This window comes from Ictalurus punctatus, chromosome 25 (assembly GCF_001660625.3).
Source record: "Ictalurus punctatus breed USDA103 chromosome 25, Coco_2.0, whole genome shotgun sequence".
Lineage (NCBI taxonomy): Eukaryota > Metazoa > Chordata > Actinopteri > Siluriformes > Ictaluridae > Ictalurus > Ictalurus punctatus.
The window spans coordinates 6,196,950-6,217,383 of NC_030440.2; the positions used below are offsets into that span (position 1 = coordinate 6,196,950).

The window sequence follows — 20,434 nt, forward strand, 5'->3', positions numbered from 1 at the left end:
GTCGCTTATTATAACGGAAGTGATGTGTTAGTAACGAGGCCGCGTTGCTGATCACGCGCGGTAAGATCTGTAATGTCTCATTAAAACACTATGATCAAAAATAAACAAGTAAAATAATATTCCTCTAAAGACAGCGAGTAACAGAAACCACAAGGTGCAGTGAAAGGGAGTTTTTATTATTAATTTTGGACTGGAGTTTAATAAGCTTTTTGTGCATCCATAAACATTATGCATAAATATAATATATATATATATATATATATATATATATATATATATATATATATATATATCTATATATATATATATATGTATATGTATATGTGTGTGTGTGTGTGTGTACAATTTAGTTTATAATATTTATGCATTATGTTTATGGATGCACAAAAAGCAGCCAATTAAACTACAGTCCTAAATTAATAATATATATTCTGGTGTGTGTGTGTGTGTGTGTGTGTGTGTGTGTGTGTATGGGGTTCTTTTCTGTTTTGGAGAAACAGTTGTGTAAAGTTTTTTCTGAAGTTTATATTTGTAACACTCAGTTTGTGGATTTTTTATTTTAAATAAACCCAAAAACGGTACTGAAAGCTTGCCCCGCCCCCATTCGATTCATCGATTCATTGACAAAATAATCAGCCAACTAATCAATTATGAAAATAATCGTTAGTTATGGCCCTACCATTTTCCCAAAAAATGATTCACCCCTGCCTCTGATGTTGTTGTACTTGATTTTTTCAAGTTTTAAAAAGAAGATTAGACCTTTAAGCCAGACTGATATAGAGGGGGGTTGTGGAGAGGTCCAAGACAGCATTGCTCTGTGCCGAGCGAGTAACGATGCAAACGCTACAACATTAGCTTGTTTATGGTTCAGACGCTGACGCTGAGATGGAACACCAAGGACGGCAATTAAAGCACAGGCATCTAAATTGATGTTATGAACGTCGGAGACAGCCATTCACCATCTTTATTGTGTTTGTGTGTACAGAGTGTGTAAATGTTTGGTACGTGTGGCAGGGTCTGTGTAGCCCATCACCTGTCGGCCCTGTTTATAACACGGTATGGAGCTCAGAGAGCAGTTGACAGCAAACAGAAGTACCTAGACAGTAAAGTTGTTGTACTGAGAGGGAGAGAGAGAGAGAATGATGAAGGATGGAAAGGTAGGAAGAGCGAAGAAAGTTGAGGAAAGTAAAGCATTAGGGGTTTTTTGTCACAGATGGACAGTTATGCAGACAGAAAAAGGTGTGTGTATGTGTGTGTGTTCCACATACAGCTCTTGATGCGTACACCACCTGAGCCAGAGAGATAAGTGTGAAGTATGAAAAAAGTGCTGTTATGTCATCCATGAAACATTCCTCTCTCAACCTACTTGATTCGCTCTCACAGACGTCCCCTCGAGTGACAGTTCAACAGGGCAGAAGCACTTTTCTTTTCTTATAGGTCTTCCTCTTCTCCTCTTCTGCCCTCTTCTCTGCTACCTCATTAATACAGCGGGGAATATGAAGACTTCCTGTCTCCATATCACAGGCCATACAGACTCACGGTACATCACAGCATCGTGTTTACAGTAAAACATCATGCATGATTCTGTACTCTATAAAAACGTTCGAATTTTCCACAAAGGCTTTTTGGATGTTTAACAGTTCTAGCTTTTTAAGCAGTTTTAATTTGAAAGAGAAATGCTCTGTGTCAGGGCTGTACATAGAACCGTAATGGGTTCCTTATGTGGGGAAGAATGAATAACACTTTAGGTTGCCAGAGGATTTTTTTTTTTTTAAACCTGAAGTTTAATCAAGGTATTTCATATCTATATGCTTAAATGTTTATTAACATATTTTCCATTTAAACACGTTACAGTCTCAGTTTATTATTCTTTAGTAACTACAGTGAAGTAGTAATGAGATGTCTTGAGATGGCACTAAATCGGGACTTCATCCCCAAATGGGAAGCCTGCTTTGACTCGCATGCTCCTGTTTGACCAGGATGTACTGAAATCTGCAGTCAGATGCGTTATGTAACAGCACAACTCAAACCTCTTTTAAACTACTGAAGCTACTGTAGCTATAATGTCTTATTTCCAGTTTTGAAAGCACTGGCCGTTATTCACCCTTTGGGTCGACATCCATTTAGAATGTTTTTTTTGTGCTAGACAGATTCCACTGCAGTATTTCAGTAAGTTCAGTATTCATGCATTCACTCCATAACTGGTTAAAGCTTTTCCACCATGCTTTTATTAGTGGCTGATCAGCAGTGTGGCCATGAGTAGCGCATGATAATTAAGAACCACAAGGGATAAATCTGAATTTCTGAGCTCTTGACTTTCTCCTCTCCTCTCTCCTAACCTCTGGCCAGGAATAGGTCATGATTTGTGTGTATTCGAATAACTAATTAAATGATTCCTGTGAATGTAGCGCTGGTTTCTCGCCCACAGATTGAGTATCATCTGTGGCTTAACTGTGGACTCAGCTTTCCAATTAAACTTTTTTAATTTTTTTTTTTTTTCCTCTGTTTAATTACTCCACTAATGGTTGTTCTCAACTGATTTTTTTTTTTTTTTTTTTTTTTTTTCTTTTTCCCTCATGGTGCATGGCTAAGCCTCATGCATGCCCAGGAAGTCCAAAAAACAGCAAGATATTTCTTTTCTTACAATGTGTACCCTATCTCCACACCAAAATCATATCACTACAATGACTGGGGTCATATCTGGCCCCTTTCTGCACTAGCCATTCAACTACCAATACATCCAATTTTCCACAGACATAGTTTGTGTTCAATTGGACCTGTAGCATTGTTCAAATGTTTCTACTCAATGTGACCTTTCAGTCTTTTCCATTATTTGTAGTCTGTTCAGGAAAATGAATGGAGGGCATTATTTTGCAATATGTCCCTGGTTTTAATTAATTTAGATGTATAATGTCATGCAGGTTTAAATGAAACATAATTGCTTTCTAATTCTCACCTACAGCACTAATTCTACACTGTTTAATGAGTCGCTCTCTGATAAATGGTTGAATCCCAGTAGCCGCCTATGGCCAGTGCTGCTGTAGTTCACATGGTGAGTCAGTGCCTAGCAGATTATTCAGCCAGTGACTGCTGCATGCGTGACAGGTAATGAGGAGCATTTTACACAAAACTGTCAGCTTCTCTCAGTCTCAGTCGCTCTCTCTCAGGACAGGCCAATATGTATGCTGTTTTCCAACATCGTCTCTGGCTGTTACATTAACGCTGGCAGTTTCTTCACTCGGTTTTTATTTTTTGAATTTTCTTTTCGTGTGTTCTTTTGTTACATTAACTCGTTTTGGAGGGGCCTGTCAGAACTAATCTGGACAATTCTCTCAACATGACTCACCTGCTGATTGCTTTCCATTATCATGAATACTGCACTAAAATAGCATCAAATCATTTAATAATACATCTGCTGGTTTCCTTTTTTTTTTTTTTTTTTTTTTTTTTGGTTTTAACCAAATGTAAAAGGTTCTGTTTCTGGCTGTATTAGTAACATAGTGAACATCATGATGCATTTGTTATTTGGCAAACCCTGACTTTTATACACAGTGATAAAAGCCTTACTAATCTCTTACCATGTTTTTCTTGTTATCTCTTTTATTTTTTGTGACATTTCATTTTCTTTCATAAGGAGTAAAACTGTATACGAGTGATGTTCACCTCCCTTTGTGTTGGCTGTTTTGCGCTCACTGTGGCCTGTGCTTGACCTGCAGGTGTTTGTGTGAGTGTGAGCATGTTTGTGTGTGTGTGTGAGAGAGAGAGAGGGTGTGTGGTTGCTCCCAATGGCACTGACCACAGTGTTCTGCCCCTACAACAGCCCTGAGCCCAGCAGGAGCTCCATGCTCCTTTTCATGCCACATTAACCCTCTGCAGGCATATGGGGACAGGGCAAGGGGCAGAACAATGGGGAAATCATGCTGAGCATTAAACCACAGGGAGACTCTGATATCTTCTCAGTTGAAGTCAGATGTTGAGATGAAATTTTAGGAGTTGAATAGGAGTTTTTGCTCACTGATTGATTGATGTATACTCCGTTTAAATGTAGACACGTTTGCTCAGGACATCTGCACCGTAAGTGGTGGTATACACCACAAACATGGATCTGCAATCTGTTGAGAACCTCAGACCTTGTCTTGTATATACCTGGTAATTTTGTGCGTCTTTAAATTTCAGGCCTAAAAACCTGCGTAGGGATTATCCTCACATAGAAATCAAACCGCGAAAGTTGACATCCAAATTTGACGGTTTCTTGCAGGTGCTATATTTTGTATCGAAAATGTTTTAAAATGTGGTCGATTGGTGAGTGATGTGCTAATCTGCATATTGAACAGGGCAGTTTTAAACTGGCTAAGCAGATATGTTCTACTCCTACTCCTGATAGAATTGCCAGGTCTTCTCTTTTCAACTGTTTATTTCGTCTTGTATGCTTACTACACGTACTGTATAATTTCATGCAAACTCTTATCCAGATACGGTTCAGGACAACAGACACATGAAACAGGCAAGTGTAAACAGGGCTTTAGAGAAGAACAGCTGCAGGATGCAGTATTTTTTCCCTCATTTATAACCGTACGTGTGTGTTTGTTCCTGCGTCCTGTGATAGGCCTGGCTTATTGTCCTTCCAAGCTGTCCGACAATTGGAAAATTAAGATATTTGACATAAAACCCAAGACGTTTGTCAGAATATGAAAAATGGGGAGAAAAATAATGCATTTCTTATGCGCCCAAAGTTCCCGTTCTTTGGCATGGTTTTGAAGGACTTCTTGATTGTTCAATTGGTTCAATTGCAGTCTCGCTAAAGTAGACACAAGGATGAAAACAATTCGGCTTCTATCAGCCACCCACTGGCACTTGGGTATAAAAGCAGGTTTTTTCTCCCCTGATAGGCAAATCCAAAACCAATTTATCTTCTCTATTCTGCACCATTTTCACCAAAAGGCTGGTGGGTACAAAGTCATGTTTCCCAATTACCAGGCCAAATGCAGTTTATGGAAATTAGAGATGCCCAAAACTGTAAGGTGAGACTTGACTGAGGGCTTGAAATGCCACACCAAACTCAGTTGAAGGCCTACTGGGAGAGCTGTGATCCCTCTACAGGACAGGTTCACGGGAAGATACAGAGTAAGTGAGGCTGACTGTGTGCAGGAGAGATAGAGAGGGAGAGAGTGATTTACTGCTCTTCTCTGCTCCAGATGCTATCATTACTGCTCTTTAGCTCAGAGGTGAGAGTTACCTGGGTGGCTCTGTCTCCCATTGGGAAAGCTTTATTTACCACTGGCAGGTGCTGATCCAGTGCCATGGATAGGCTCATTAGGAGGAAGCGAGGTGGAAGAAGATGCTGTGATTGCTGCATGGCACAGGAGGAGGTAGATAGTGCCGAGGGGAGGTGGGGGCTGTCAAGGTGCTGTCTCCCATTGCTCCATGAGAGCTACCCATGGAGTGACATGAAGAGACTGAGAGCGAGAGAGATAAACAGGAAGAGGGAGAGTGTAGGGGTGCTGTCAGTAAAGAATTTCACTTCCTGTCCATATCACAGATGTAATTGACAGGTGCTCGAGAGCCTATTGGCCTATTGTGGTGAAAAGAGAGACACTCTCAGATCTCCCATAAGTAAGTGTTTGCCATGGGCATGCAATAGTGTAAGGCATGCCAGAGCTCACTGCTGCAGGTTTGATACTCACAGGAGCAGCCCAAGGAACAGGTTTAAAAAGATTGTTTTTTAAAAACAATGAGCAATGTAAGAATATCTGGCAGTTGAAGACTACAGAAAATTCTGTAGCTCAAAATGATGGCTTAATTAGAATAAGTAATATGTCTAATTACAGAGTTGCCTAATAACCTCGTCAGCATAGAATGCCAGCATTAGCACATAGATTTTGCCCCAAAAAAATGTATTAGAGGCTGTTGGTTTTTTAATGAAGCCCTCTAGGGACAGGAACTCACCGTTTTGAAATGGACATATATGGGTGTGATGGTCAGGTGTCAATATTCTGTACGTTTGTCCATATACTATGTGATTTGTTAATTGGCATTTTGTGAGTGCAGACAATGTCTTCAAATAATTGACAGTTCTGGGTAGCTTTGCTTTACACTAGAGAGCTGAATCTTGGGTAGAATCTGAATAGTAGGGAAGAGACGGGCTGGTGTTGAGTGTTGAAGCATGGTCATGGGTAGAAAAATGGAATTTATAGGAAGTTAACTAAAAAGAAGGTAGCGCTTCTTTGTGTGGTCTTTTTCTGAAACTTAAGCTATTTCATAACTCCCTTTCAAAATCTAACTTTTAGAAGTTTTATGTTTCTTGGTGTCCTGGAAATTTTCCGTCTTAGAATTTTCAGTGAATCCTGACGGTGGGATTTGAACCAGCAAACTAACCACTATTACTAGCCTACATTCAACATCCACTGCAATACATACTAATATATAGATGCATCAAAAGGGATATAAATCTGAGCAGACGTTATTTTCATGCGTCATGCCCACGACGTGGGAAAATAAACTATTCCGGTGTGTGCGGTATCTGCTCCACCTGTTTCCTTAATCTGAGAATGAATCATTCTGGTGACGGTGAGCACAGATTTTACATCATATCTCCAGCTTCAGCACCAGAGCATATGATCTCCCTCAACATTTCCTATTCTATCTTCCGTCCAAGTAAAGACAAAGGGTTCTTCCCCCCCACGTGTTTTCCCTCCCTTCTAGTTTTTCACCCCAGTTGTGCTTTTACCTGCCGTGGAGAGGTTTAGTGAAAGAGCCGGAAAGGAAAAGATGACAGTCTTTATAAGAGGGATGCAGGAAGAGAGAGAAGCCCATGGATCAGCCGAGCTGCTGTTGTCAGTGTAGCGCCAGGGAAGTATTGATTCTGAAAGATGAGCCAGCAGTTACAGGGAGCTTAGGAATGTCTGAACCTTTCTCTTTCTCTTTTTCTCTCACTGTGTCTGCCTCTTTTTTTCTTCACTCCTAAAAAAAAAAAAAAAGGGCTGTTTTGTTAGGTACCTTGATGGCAAGCCTATACAGGTGCATATACAGTACATATAAAGCAAGATGCCGTGAGTATTGGTATCTTGCTCTCACACAGTGTTAAGCTTTTGAAGCTTTACTGAAGTCTTTGCTCTTTGGGTCGTCTGATAAAAAAAAATTGGTTCGTTGTTGTGTATTGGTCATTTATTATTTGTGCTTACTTCTCAGGTAAGGCTATATTTAATGTATAACATTTGTCGAGCAAGTGGCTCTTAACAAGCTCAACTAAAAATATAGTTGACCTGAACGTTGAAGGATGGCAAAATGCAGAGAGTCCACATGTTGAGGATATTCAGGCCAACCTGGAATCACTGGAGGGCGTACTGCTGAACAGATGGTTATGACTTTAGTTAAGCTCTGATAATTCAGTTCTACTCACAAGCTGGCTTGCTCATGTAGGTTATTTTGAAAGGAGGAAAAAGGGGCTTTATGTAACGCATTCATGTTTGCCAGAATACTCTGGCCGCAAGTTAACTCCCGAGTCTCAATTTAGTGGCTCCATGTCCGAGTGTGTTTGCGCAAGGTAATTTAATGTCATCTGCTGTGTTGATATTCTTGGATTTCGTCTCCACCCAGCCTGGTTAATCAGTGAACCTAATGGAGCAGTGCATTCCATCAGTATACCATTATCTCCTAATGCTCTGTATACTTCTCAGAGCTATGTTTAATAGCTTCACCATTACCACCCAAAGGGGCTGCTGATACACTCGCAGCATTATCAGAGCTCAACTCCATGGCATGATGTGTTGTCTCCGTAACCTGCAGGAGTTGCAGAGGTGATCGTGTTGGTCGGAGGGCGGCAGGCCATCGGCATGAACCAGCGCTCTCTCACTGCAGTCACCTGCTTCAACCCCCAGAACAGCAAGTGGTATCCGCTCGCTAGCCTGCCATTCTACGACCGCGAGTTCTTCAGTGTCATCTCAGCAGGGGACAACATTTATCTGTCAGGTACTGTCCCTGCACTGCTGGCCATCTGTTTGAATTCAACATCAGTCGTCACAGCAAACGTTGGCCTTCGTTGGTCTGTTGAAAGACGCACTTTTTTCCTCTAGACAGCTTTTTTTTCTGATACAAAAAAAAATCATAGATTTTCATGTTAAATGAAGGAACCAGTGTTAATGAGCTGTAATTAGAGCAACGTGGCTGTGAGGTGTGAACGTCATTGCGGTCTCTCATCAGGCGGAACAGAGTCCGGGGTGACGGTGGCAGATGTGTGGTGCTACATGTCACTACTGGACAACTGGAACCTGGTGTCACGCATGACTGTGGCACGATGCAGACACAACAGCCTGGTGTATGATGGGAAACTCTACACTATCGGAGGACTCGGCATGGCTGGGAACCTGGATCATGTCGAAAGGTAATAACGTGTTGGCATACCATTTAAAAACATGACTTCCCTCATCACTTTGACTGTTTGACTGATTTCTTACTTCGCCACTGACAGCTAGTGACATTCAAAAAAAAAAAAGGTTTAATACGTAAACATGACTCTACGATCCCTTAAACATTCACCTGACAACCTGGAATTATCTCCCAAATTGAATGCTGTATTTTAGAGCACAGGGATGGAACTAGTAGTCATACATATCAGACCCTGTTGAAAATATTTTTTACACTTATGACACCTCTAGCTGGTACCAGGAAGTTATTGAAGTGACTGTGCAAGGAAAAAGTCCGGCGTACTTCAGTGGCAGTCAGCCCACGAGGGCGAGATTAAACGGAGCAATCAAAAAAACATTACAGCTCTTATTAAAGTAGGCTGCTGCGCCTCATTACAGGATTGAATGGAGCTCGCGAGTGCCTCTCAGCCCATAAGTCGCGCAAAATGAAAACGTCTAATTTGATATTTTTTCCTTAATGCCTCCATGCTGCGCATTATCATGGAATACTTTCCTCCCCCCGACAGCCGTGTAATAGTAACACCTAACTCTCGTCAAATTTGAGAATTAGGAAAGCGCCAACACGCTGTGTTTTCGCAAAAGGAGAGACCGGTAATGTTTTGCAAAGTGTCACGTCGAATATTTCAAAGTGGTTTACAGGATGGAACTCCTGCAAGATGTGGGGCTTATGCGCAGCTAAGAGAGATTGCTGACCAAATGTCCCGTATTTAATGGCTCAACCTGTTTGTGATGTGCTGGCAAATGGATCTAATAACGTTCCCGCTCACCATAACATTCGGATTATTTACGCTTCTGCAAGTTGTGCGACGTATTGCACATCAAACTAGTGAAGTAGCACAGAGATCAGCATGTACTATTTGTAACCCAGCGGGAGTTTAGAACCAGCATATTGCAAGGTTAGCTTACCATACTCTACAGCTTTTGGGTTTCTCAGTAGGGTTTGCTCACAGTGTTGACAGTAAGTAAGCCTTGTTACTTCCCCTTCCAGTACGTCAATGCTCTTAATGCTGCGGCTGTTTTTATTCCTCCCATCATTACGCTATTTAATGCATGCTCACTGTCCAGCCGACTGAGATGACGGGTCAGAGCAAGTCTTTGAGAAATACAGTATGCACAAGAATGACTGGATTGCTTATTATGCTGCTGCGGTTAAATAGAGTCCTGTGGCCTGTGGAACGTTCTGCTCAGCTCTAACGGGTTGATTTGCCTCCAGTCTTCAGTTGATTGGCACCGCCTAAGGAAAATAGTTTATGGCGCCCAAGTCCAGCTCCTTGGACCCTAACATGTCCAATTTGTGACCTGCCATCAATTCTTCTCCAGCTTTTTCATGCTCCTAACCATGAAATATCCCACACTTGGAATTATGTCTTCAATCAGGCTTCTCCCAAAGCTGTTGTACACTGCCTTTCATCCGGCCCAGCAGGAGACTCAAGCCCGGCAGTGAAATGGAGATGCCCGGTGAGCACACGGGGGTCTGGACTCTCTGGAAAAAGCCGGGGAGTTTGTTCAGGGCAGAGCTTCTGCTGTGCATCAAAGAGTGTTTGAGTTTAGATTTGGCTTGTTTGCTGATGAGACAAATAAGTTTCATGAAAATGAAACGCAAACAAGATAGTAGTTCACCCATTCTTCATAATCTGCTCACCCTAACAAGTTATTTGAAACCTCATGGGTGAAAATGCTCAACTAAGAGGGTGAGCGATAGAAATGATATGTCCCTAATCTATTCTCCATACATTTGTTTGCTCTTGCCTACATAATCGCTGTTTCGTTATCCGTTAGCTGCGTGTTTGCTCGGATTTCATAGCAGTCTTGACATGAAGGAACATTGTTAGAAACATCAACAAGAGCCACTGAAGTAAATGTCTTTAGTTCATTAGTTAAAGGAAAACTCAGCCTTGAAATATGTTTATATTAAAATACCTATGATGTGCCTGGCTGCTTTGGTTGGTGCCGTATTTTCATTATTCATGTAAAAAGTTAGTGGTTGTGTGCTGTGCTGAAATCCCAGGGGGGCATTGCTAGCGCAGTTACAGTGTTGTTTAATAGAAGAAATTTCTTTTTTATCTCTAAAGATTTATGGGTTGCATCTTTTAAAAACAAAAGAACTGCTTTTCTCACTCACCGTCTTCCAGCGATGTTCAGTGGCGCGTTAACAAGAAATCCGGCATAAAAATAGCGGAGAAGGCAAACTGACAGAATGCAGTGCAGCTATCTGACGTACCGAGTTACGGAAGAAACCTAACAGTAGTACTAGCATGAAGGGTGAAGCTTTGAAACTTGCTCAGTTTGACCACAGTGTATAGATGAGGAAGTGAGAAAGCTGGACAGACTCGGATTAAAGCACTGTTACATCATTCTCTTTCGGTAGAGATGAAGCAAGGGCTAAATCCCACTGGCACCGCTATCAGCAGGTTGTCAAACAGTGTTGTGGATAATGTAGGAACCTGTTGAAGATCACATGCTAATTAATAATAGTTGATATGCAGTTGGATTTTTCCTTTTTTATCCACACTTCTTGGTTTTTTTTTTTTTTTAAACATCCTAGAAATGCTTATTCTTCTACCCTTAAACAAAATGACTGTTGTGTTGGCTGAGCACTGTGTATACTGGAGTCTGATGTGTACTGTTTTATTTCTGGTTTTTGTCTGGACTAGCCCCGGAGAACAGTTTTTAACTTTTGCGTTATGTTTGATGCTGAACCTGATGTTGAGATTTCGTATTATTTTCTGTTTATGTCTAGTGGGTTTTCTGGCGGTGTAAGACAAACACTACAATGTTTCACCCTACTTTAAATATGCTGACTTTATCAGAAATATTTCAAACATGCCTGCAGCAGCTGAACTTTAAGGACAACAGAAGAGAGAGAGAGAGAGAGAGAGAGAGAGAGAGAGAGAGAGAGAGAGAGAATATTTTAATACTCAAGAGAGAACCCTTAAAGAAAGCTCAGAGAAAACCCATCCCAGCAGGTAGTCAATATAATTGTCTCTCAGGGTGTCCTTTGCTCAGAGCATGGCTCCATTGAACTTGTGTGTCAAATATACATTGAAGCTAAAGTCTATTAGACGCAAGTGTAGTGTGACTAATTAGCACCGGGCCCAGGAAGGCTTCAAAGCCTCTGCTTGCTCTGGTCTGGGTTCAGATGGTTCAGATAGTGCTTTCAGGAAAATTAGAGCCCCCATCTCCCCCTTGTTTCCTTCAGCGAAACAGAATCTGTCCTTCTGTCCTGCCATGAGTTTAGTTTCCCTAGGAAGAAATGTTTTGACACTAATCCTAAGTGCATTGTTCTCTAACCCAAAAAAGCTGTCAAACCTGTCAGTGCCCCCAACTGACACTAAAACACACACACACACACACACACACACACACACACAAAAATACAGTACTGTGCAAAACTCTTAGGCACCCTATTTTTTTTTATATAAAAAAATACATTTTTATTTTATGACTTCTACATCAAGTCAGTACAAAAAACTTTTTAGATTCCCAAACATTAGTGTTCTAGCACAAAATTAAATGCTACAGAAAAATGTTTGTATGTCAGTAAAAAAAAAGCAGCATATTACATAAAGTGACCACTTTTCAGACAAAAAACATAATGAAGGCTGCTGGGTTTTGCTGCAAAAATAAGAATTCAGTGCGACAGTCAACGTCTCCAGAAGAACCGTGGCTGGTTTTGCAAGATGCTCAATTTCCTTATAAAACTTATTTCCTTATAAAACCGCACACATTGTACCAGAGGCTACTATTTTTATATATGTATGTATGTATTTATTTATTTATTTGATCCCACCAAATATTGACTTTGTTTCATTTACTACTGTTTACTGCTCTTTACGGTATTTTTTTTTTTCTTAAATGTAGGAACATTTCATTTCGTTGTTTTGAAGGCACCTTTGCTCTACAGCATTTCTTTGCATGTGACTAAAACTTTTGCACAGTACTGTACACACACTCTAATGGTCTGCCGGTATCTTCTGACACACGAATGCAATAAGGTCACAGTGAACTTTTGATACCACTTAAACGTCACTCCTGTCCTAAATCTCATCACTCCACTATTGCTTTTCTGAAGACGGTGGACCACTAAAGAAAAACGCTTTTCCAGCTCTGAAGATTTTCATCAAAAGAGTGTGTGTGCCGTAAGGATGGAGGCATTAGAGGAGTGGCGGGTTAGTGCTGTTGCCACTCTGCAGACACTGTCACAATCGTGAAGAAGCGAGGTCCTGTGCATCCTGCTGTGCTAATCCAGCACTTGGCGGGATTAACAGATTTTTAAAATTCTATTGCCCGCTGCGCTTCTCCTCTGTCTCCTGCTGTTTAATGCCCATAGCCTGCGTCTCCACCCACATTCCCACCAGCGGGGAAAATTGGAATGATGATGAGCGAAACCCCTTGGCGAAACCCCTTCCTCTGTTCTGCTCCCCAGGCCATCTGTATATTCACAGCTAAGAACGGTGTTGTCTCAGTGCTGTCGCAATCTCTCAATTCTAGCTGTATCTCATTCATTCCACCAAGCTTGAGCAGGAGAAGGCTCCATTTTCTTCATCCTTTCCAATAAGAGGCAAATTTAGACCTGGTGGGTAGCTTACTGAGCTATATCTGTGAATGGCAGTTGTTTTATCCAGTCAGATTTACAGTTACAATACACCTGAGCAGTAAGGTCTTTCTCAAGGGCTCCAACAGTACCTCTTTGGTAGGGTTGGGATTTGAACTTCAAGCCTTCCAGGCCCTAACTCAGTGCCAAAAACTGCCAAACACAAGCCCTAAAATCCAGCTCTCCATCCAGGGCAGTGGTGTCTCAATGGTTATTATATTACAGATGCCAGGAGCTTTTGTCCAGCATTTTATGACTCTTTGCTGTTTGCTATTGTGATACAGGAGACAACCGAAACCTATGCTTTGCAGGCTTACATGGTTGGCTCTTTAGTCAGTTAAAAGCTCAAGGAGCTGCTTATTATGAAGTCACCCAGGACACTGGCTCACTCTTTTCTTACTGTTGCTTGGCACACATCTGAAAACAAGCTAGCGAATGTTACACCTGCATTCCCTTCAAAATCAAATACCGTCAAACTGCCTGTAATTGCTTGAGTTTTTGGATCAGTGGCAAGGAAAATAACATGGTGAAAATCCAGCATGACAGAGGCTTAAGCGTCTGCCAGAACTAACAAAGTTGATCGGTGCAACATGACGGTGATCAGTTAGTGTACGTCCTACCAAAAACGGCCTGTCTGGATCAGAGTGGGATCAATTCGAATCAGTTTACTGTATGCACAATTGTGAAATGTGTTGTTTCTTTTCTGTTTTTATGAAGAAAAAAAATACGCATTTTAGCAGATCTGTATTGACCGGCAGTTTGTTCAGTATTAAAGGGTGGAGCATTCTGTTTGTTGTCACTCACCAGCCACTTTAACAGGAACATCTTACTGCTCATTATTGCAGTTACCCAATCAGATAATCGTGTGTCAACGGCGCAGTGCATAAAATCATGCTGATTGGAAAATGACCAGACATTTTTCCAGTTCTGCCCAGGTTCAGTGAGCCTGTGCCCACTGTAGCCTCAGATTACTATTTATTGCCTGAAAGGAGTGGAACCTGACATGGTCTTCTGTCGTTGCAGCCTATCTGTCTCAAGGTTTGGCATGTTGTTCATTCTGAGATGCTTTTCTGCTCAAGCCATTCGTCAAGAATGGTTATTTGAGTTAGCGTAGCCATCCTGTCAGCTCTAACCAGTCTAGTCATTCTCCTCTGACCTCTCTCATTAACAGTGCATTTTCACCTGCAGAACAGCAGCTCACTGGATGACTGGTGGATTTTTTTTTTGGTTGTTTTTTTTTGGTTGCACCATTCTGTGTAAACTCTTGAGACGGTTGTGCATGAGCATCTCAGGAGATAATCAAAATATTGAAGCGCACACAGCTGATTATTATGTGCTTGGACTAGGTATACACTTTTGCTGATTTATTTCTTTGATTTTGTTTAATAAAATAAGCTTTAGAGATTATAGTTAAATATCAGTTCAGCCAAATGTCAGTTCAGTTTTATCGTTTTTGCATTGAGCACCGAGTCCACTCGCATATACATATACATGGTAAAATTCAGTTTGATTGTTTTTTTTTTTTTTTTTTTATACGCCCCTTCTGCATTGGCAGTATTGTACTTTTTATGTTTGTGATTTATGAATTGGTTTTAAAATAGTCATTAGGCCACAATGAAGGAAAGTGAAGCTAGCTCTGTTGACAGTGTTGCTGATGTGACAGGAACAGATCTTGGCAGTGCCAGAGCAGGGTATTAGGTGGGGGCAGTAATGGATGTAGCAGGGAGGCTGTCTGCCATCAGTCAGATAAATGACTAGCTGATGCATCGGGAGATTTCCAAGCTTCACCATCAGGCATCTCATTTTGTTCTTTCTATCTTTCTTCTTTCCGGTCATCTGTGGGACTTATGATAAACAAAGGGAAGAAGCGACAATAGGAGAGACAGGAGCTTGGTAGAAATGAGACATTATATATTAGGCATCTGTAAGGATTCATAATCAGCTCCTGCCTGTGGTAGACGGCAAGAGCATGGCCTTTGTGAAATGAGTGCAGATAGAAAGAGACTCAGCAGGAGGATCCAGGCTGCAAGATAGTTGACCTACATCTCTTAAAAGCCCGCCATGGGTGGCAGTGAGGCTCCAACATGTTAATGATACACCTCTACTCACTATTCCTCACATGTCGCTCTTCACACTCACACAGACCACACTCTTCATTCAGATGCATTCATTCTGCTCCTGAAGAAAAAGGAAGAGTCAGGCTTATAGTAAAGTCTCATCTCCAGTTCGTCCTGGCTGTAGCCCTTTTCAGACTGAAGTGGAGTAATTAGTATATGACCTACTCGGCTGTCGAGTTGTACTGTCGCTGTTTGTGTGTGATGCACAAATCCAATTAAGCCAGAGCAGTGAGTTGCGTGCGGTCCTCCCGATGGAGGCTGAAGGTGCCCTTCACAGTGATGGAGTATGAGATGGTAGTGCACGAAAGGCTGGAGTGGCAGGCGATATTACAGATGAGTTTATACGCAGGGATTATCTGGCAAATCTGGGAGGACATCCACTGTCAGAAGTAGCTTAGGTAAAAGGTGGCTGAAGGGTGCGAGCTGTAATTGTTTAGCTTCCGTATTGCGTGACCTCATATGTGTAGAGAAACACACACGCGGTAACATACACGATGATTAACAAAAGGTCAAGCCCAAGTTTCTGTAGCAGTGAAATACTCTGTGGATGGACTTGCTTCCTACTGATGGCTGTGGGATTCTAAATGCATGAGAAAGACTCTGCAGTCGGTTTCTTCAATCGATTTGGCCAAGAACCACCTAATGTTCACAGGCAGAGGTCACTTACTGTAACTGACATAGCAAATGACCATCCGTGTTTACCACCCACTATTTCAATCTGAATTATTTAAATACTTTTTATTGCAACAAATAAAAAAAAAAACTCATTGTGTCACCATATGGAGATTTGGAGAGCCAGATTCTTTCAGGATTCTGAAGCTCGTGGCCAGAAAAGTGTACGAATATATAACTTCCGTGAGCCATCGGCAGGGACTCTGATGCTGAGATCAGGTGATTCTTAATGCTTTTTTTTTGTGTACTTCCATGTAATGCTGGAAAGCTGGGATTGTTTTCTGTTCTGCATCTGCATTGTCATATGCACTCACAAACCAACAAGAACATGTGGGTAGGATTTCACCTCAGACTTCTACCTGAGATTTTCACTGTAGACATATATAATTAGCACTCATTATTTCATAGAAAAGCTTACGAATGTACAGCAGTGTATGTCATTAACGAGCAAGCATCTGATTCCGTGGATACCTAGGTGAGGCTCGGAAGAATTGCTTTATTAGACAGTGATAAAGCTATTAGCTTGGCAGAAAGCAGCATGCCATAATTAAGATGTGTAAGTGTCATCCCACCACAGAGGCTTTTCGCTTTCCTAACTGCCTTTGTTCAAACTGGAGGTTATCAAGCAACACACTTACTCATAGATTAAGAGAAAATTGGCACAGCTAAACTAGACCTATTCCAAGAGAGCCGTTTTTAATAGCGGCGTAATGACCAATTTTATCATACAATAAGATCAGTTTGTTCTTTCAATCGCAGATCTAATAGGCCTTGGATTACTGCAGAAACACAAGCCTACTGTATATATGCTCTTCCACCCCCAAACTAAATCAGTCCAATCAACGATGCAGTAATAAACAACACAAATATTACCAGAAACCATTTTCATTGAATTTCTTTCAGTTTGTAATCACACCTTGTTGTGCACAGTGAATGCGGAGCCATTATGGCCAGTCACAAAACAGCCGTGCAACAAACGGTCGATAAATGAAGTGGCTCTTTAGTAAACAAGGATGTTTTGGTTGACGGATACATTTGCTGTCGATTCCTGTTGTCCTTATTTTCTGTCCTTGCATCTCTTGTTTTCATCTTAGCTCCGCCCTCTGAGGAAGGAAGATTAGGAATTATCCCTCCAGTCGTTTTCTAGACAGGAAATCTACTGTGTAACTCATGTTTACTCTGCATGTCATTTTTATCCAATTAAGCAAATTTGTAAAGTATTGAAACATTTACAATATTTAGCTTCGGGTGACCATTTGTGCCCATTTGACCCCAAGTACTGTATGCATAAGTAGTTAACTTTAGCACAACTAGACATTGCATTACCTATGGAAAATACTAAGAGATCGTATATAAGTAAGTACCCAATTACATATAATACACAATTACACTATTGACCATGTAGTACACAGTTATAGAAGAGAATTTTTTTTACGATCGCACAAGCCGGTGTCGCCCAGATGAGGATGGGTTTCTTCTCGAGTCTGGTTCCTCTCAGTGTTTCTTCCACATATCGTCTCAGGGAGTTTTTCATTGTCACCGTGACCTCTGGCGTGCTCATTAGGGACAAATTAATCAATGTAAAATGTACATGCTGAATTTATATATATTTCTGTAAAGCTGCTTTGTGACAATGTCCATTGTTAAACGCGCTGTACAAATAAAATTGAACTGAATTGAATACCCCAAATGGTGCAGATTCGATATTTCAATAATTATAATTAGAATTTTACAGCGCCAGAGACCGAGCGTTTACACACGCATCAATATTCCGATCTTAATCGGAATTCGGCGGTGTTAGTCTAATTAGTATTGAGTCGTATAAACGCCGCAATCCGATTGCCCGTTTCAGATTAAGGCAATATTCTGATTCTCCAAATTCTGATTGTCACCCTGGAAAATGCCTGTATTAATCGGGAATTTGTTGCATGTAAACACCTTGTTCAGAAAATCCACTGAAGGGAGATACATGCGCATGCTCAGTCCACAAGGAATTGTGGGTGCTAACAGATGCTTAGCTGTAGGCTCGGTATTTAGGAATGGCAACTCGGGTATACTTACAACAAGCATGTATACAGGAATATCCTGATGCCTGTGCGCATATAAATATCGTATTCGGAATATAGAACGAAATTTGATGTGCACGTCAACGTAGTCACAGATGATTTACTTTTTCACCCTTTTGGAAGAAATTTTTTAAAGGCTCAGCTTGTGTTTCAGCTAATGTTCACTAGCTATCAAGAAATAAACCGTTTTATCTAGTTATCGATCTGAAATGCAAAGCAACACAATGGTTTCATGTTTCAAAACCGACTAATAGTAATAATATTATTATTAATAATAATAAATATATTTGGGAACATTTTATCATCGTGCTATTTGAAATCACGATCACTGTGTTCAGAGTAAGACTTCTGTAAACTTGTACAGAACTAGTCAGACAGAAAAATTACACACATTTTTGCTCCATTGAGAACGTCATGTAGACCATAGTGGAATATTGCTTTCTCTTTGACAGTGATTTTTGTTTTCATGCTTCACTTCCTGTGAGGCTGTAGTTTTAGCTGTGCCTGTGAGCAGGTTCAGAGGTCAGATGTGCAGGGAACTGCAGGATGACAGTCTTAGATCTGAGCATTATCTCTCCGAGGTACACAAATATACAAGGCAAAAAAAAAAATCAAGCTAGACTCTGCAATCTGCTGTAGTATACTGTAGATCTCCATTATGTTGTAAACTGCAGTCTTGTTTGTCACTTTAGAGAGGAGTTATCTTGCATTTTAAATACACAGAATGATTCTGTTTAAACCTCACACGTATCCTGCAATGCCTGGGGTGTGCCAAGCTAACATAAGCTTACACTAGAGAGTCTTTGACCAGCTTGTAGTGCTGATGGAGTGGACTTGGCAGCTAGAGCAGGAGATTTATGCAGAGAAACCCTGCCAGACACTGGCTCTGCCCCCGTCACACACGCACACACATACATACATACATACATACACACACACACGCACGCACACGCCATCATCATATTGATTCCAGGCATTGCTACACATGAAAATACACTATTAGCTTGTTGAGCCCTTGGCATGAGTGGAGTGTCCGCTGTGACCTTCTCCACTCTCAATAGGCTGTTGTGTGGCTGCACCTGAGCGCTAGGTGAGATAAGGCAGCATGTCAGTGGCCCAGGAAGTGGCGATAAGGTCAGAGAGGAACTCTGAAGTGCAGTCACACACACTCCATGAGATTTCAATGACTCAGAGCTCCATTTCCCTGCAGAACAACCAGGATCAGATTTTCCATTTCTGCTGAAATACTGTACATCACAGAGGCAGGCGTTATGCAGCGTACCGCGTCAGTCCCTCCCCAGGGGCCAGCACTGACGAAACACACATCAGACCCAGCAGGCATTTACCTAGTGGTATTTTCTGACATTTGTAATTTGCTAAACATGTGTGCAGCTTTCTAAAAGCACCAGGCCATTCAATGCAAATGCAAATGGCAACAAATCCCATGACTGAAGCAGTGCCACTGGAATGTATTTGCTATCGGTCTATATAATAATGTGCACTTTCCTCCTCCTCTCGAGTTCATCATCATCCCTCCCTAGGTTATCACCACGGCCAATCAGACGCTTCCCTCCGGCTCCCCGAGTGTGATTAAATTGGGTCTCAATGGAGATTGGAGACTGGGAGGGGGTCTGAGACACATTGCAGTAGCTGTCATAATTACAGCATGACCACGATGATACCATCAGAGAGCGTAGCTTTCATCCTTGACTAGAATATTATACATCCCTGACGGATAACATCATCATACACACTCTGCTCTGATACCATCAATGATTCACTCTTCCTGCCCTTTTCCTTCCCTTTCCCACTCCATAGCTTTCCTACTTACAAACTCTTTCTCTTTTATTTGCACACATGACCTACTCGACTTAGCTTCCATGAGTCTGGTTTTCCGTCATCGTTAAGGCTGAAGGAATACCTTGTTGTATAGTATAAAGTGCTGCAGATGGTGTGCAGAGATGAGTACGATTCCAAAATGCAGTATATCTGAAAATAATTAAGGAATAAAAACATGACAGGGCATGCTGCTATTGGAACATAAGCAACATTTTTTATTTGATTGAGGAACATCTGCGAAACAAATGTCCCTATTTTCCCTGAAGTTGGCTCTTTTTACCAGAGGCCTAATGGAATTTTTGTAATGTCACAAATGGCTCATATGGAAGTGGACACGTTAAGAATCTACAGTTATTCATAAGTATTGTTTTTTTTTTTTTGACCTATCTTACTAGGTTTAAAAGTTATAATTTTATTGTGGTAATTGTATACAATGTTTTACTATCAAAAAAGCTTTAGGGTACGTTTCCACGACAAGGATGTACTAAAAACGGAAAAGTTTTGCGTACAGACGACAATTCAATTCCATTCAGTTCAGTTTTATTTGTATAGCGCTTTTTACAATGGACGTTGTCTCAAAGCAGCGTTACGGAAATATATAAACATGGTATACAGATTTTAAAAGTGCGAATTTATCCCAATTGAGCAAGCCGGTGGCGACGGTGGCGAGGAAAAACTCCCTAAGATGTTAAGTGGATGCCCTGTGATGGATTGGCACCCTGT

At 41.2% G+C, this 20,434-nt stretch overlaps 1 protein-coding gene across 1 annotated transcript in view; it reads left to right on the top strand.

Annotated features, from left to right (window-relative positions):
* The window catches only part of LOC108258179 (kelch-like protein 29), a 208,531-nt gene that overhangs the window by 176,395 nt on the left and 11,702 nt on the right, over window positions 1-20,434 (top strand). The window contains exons 10-11 of the mRNA XM_047150815.2: window positions 7,786-7,968; window positions 8,200-8,380. Of these exons, the coding sequence (XP_047006771.1) occupies window positions 7,786-7,968; window positions 8,200-8,380 (364 nt within the window). The remainder of the gene's footprint in view (window positions 1-7,785; window positions 7,969-8,199; window positions 8,381-20,434) is intronic.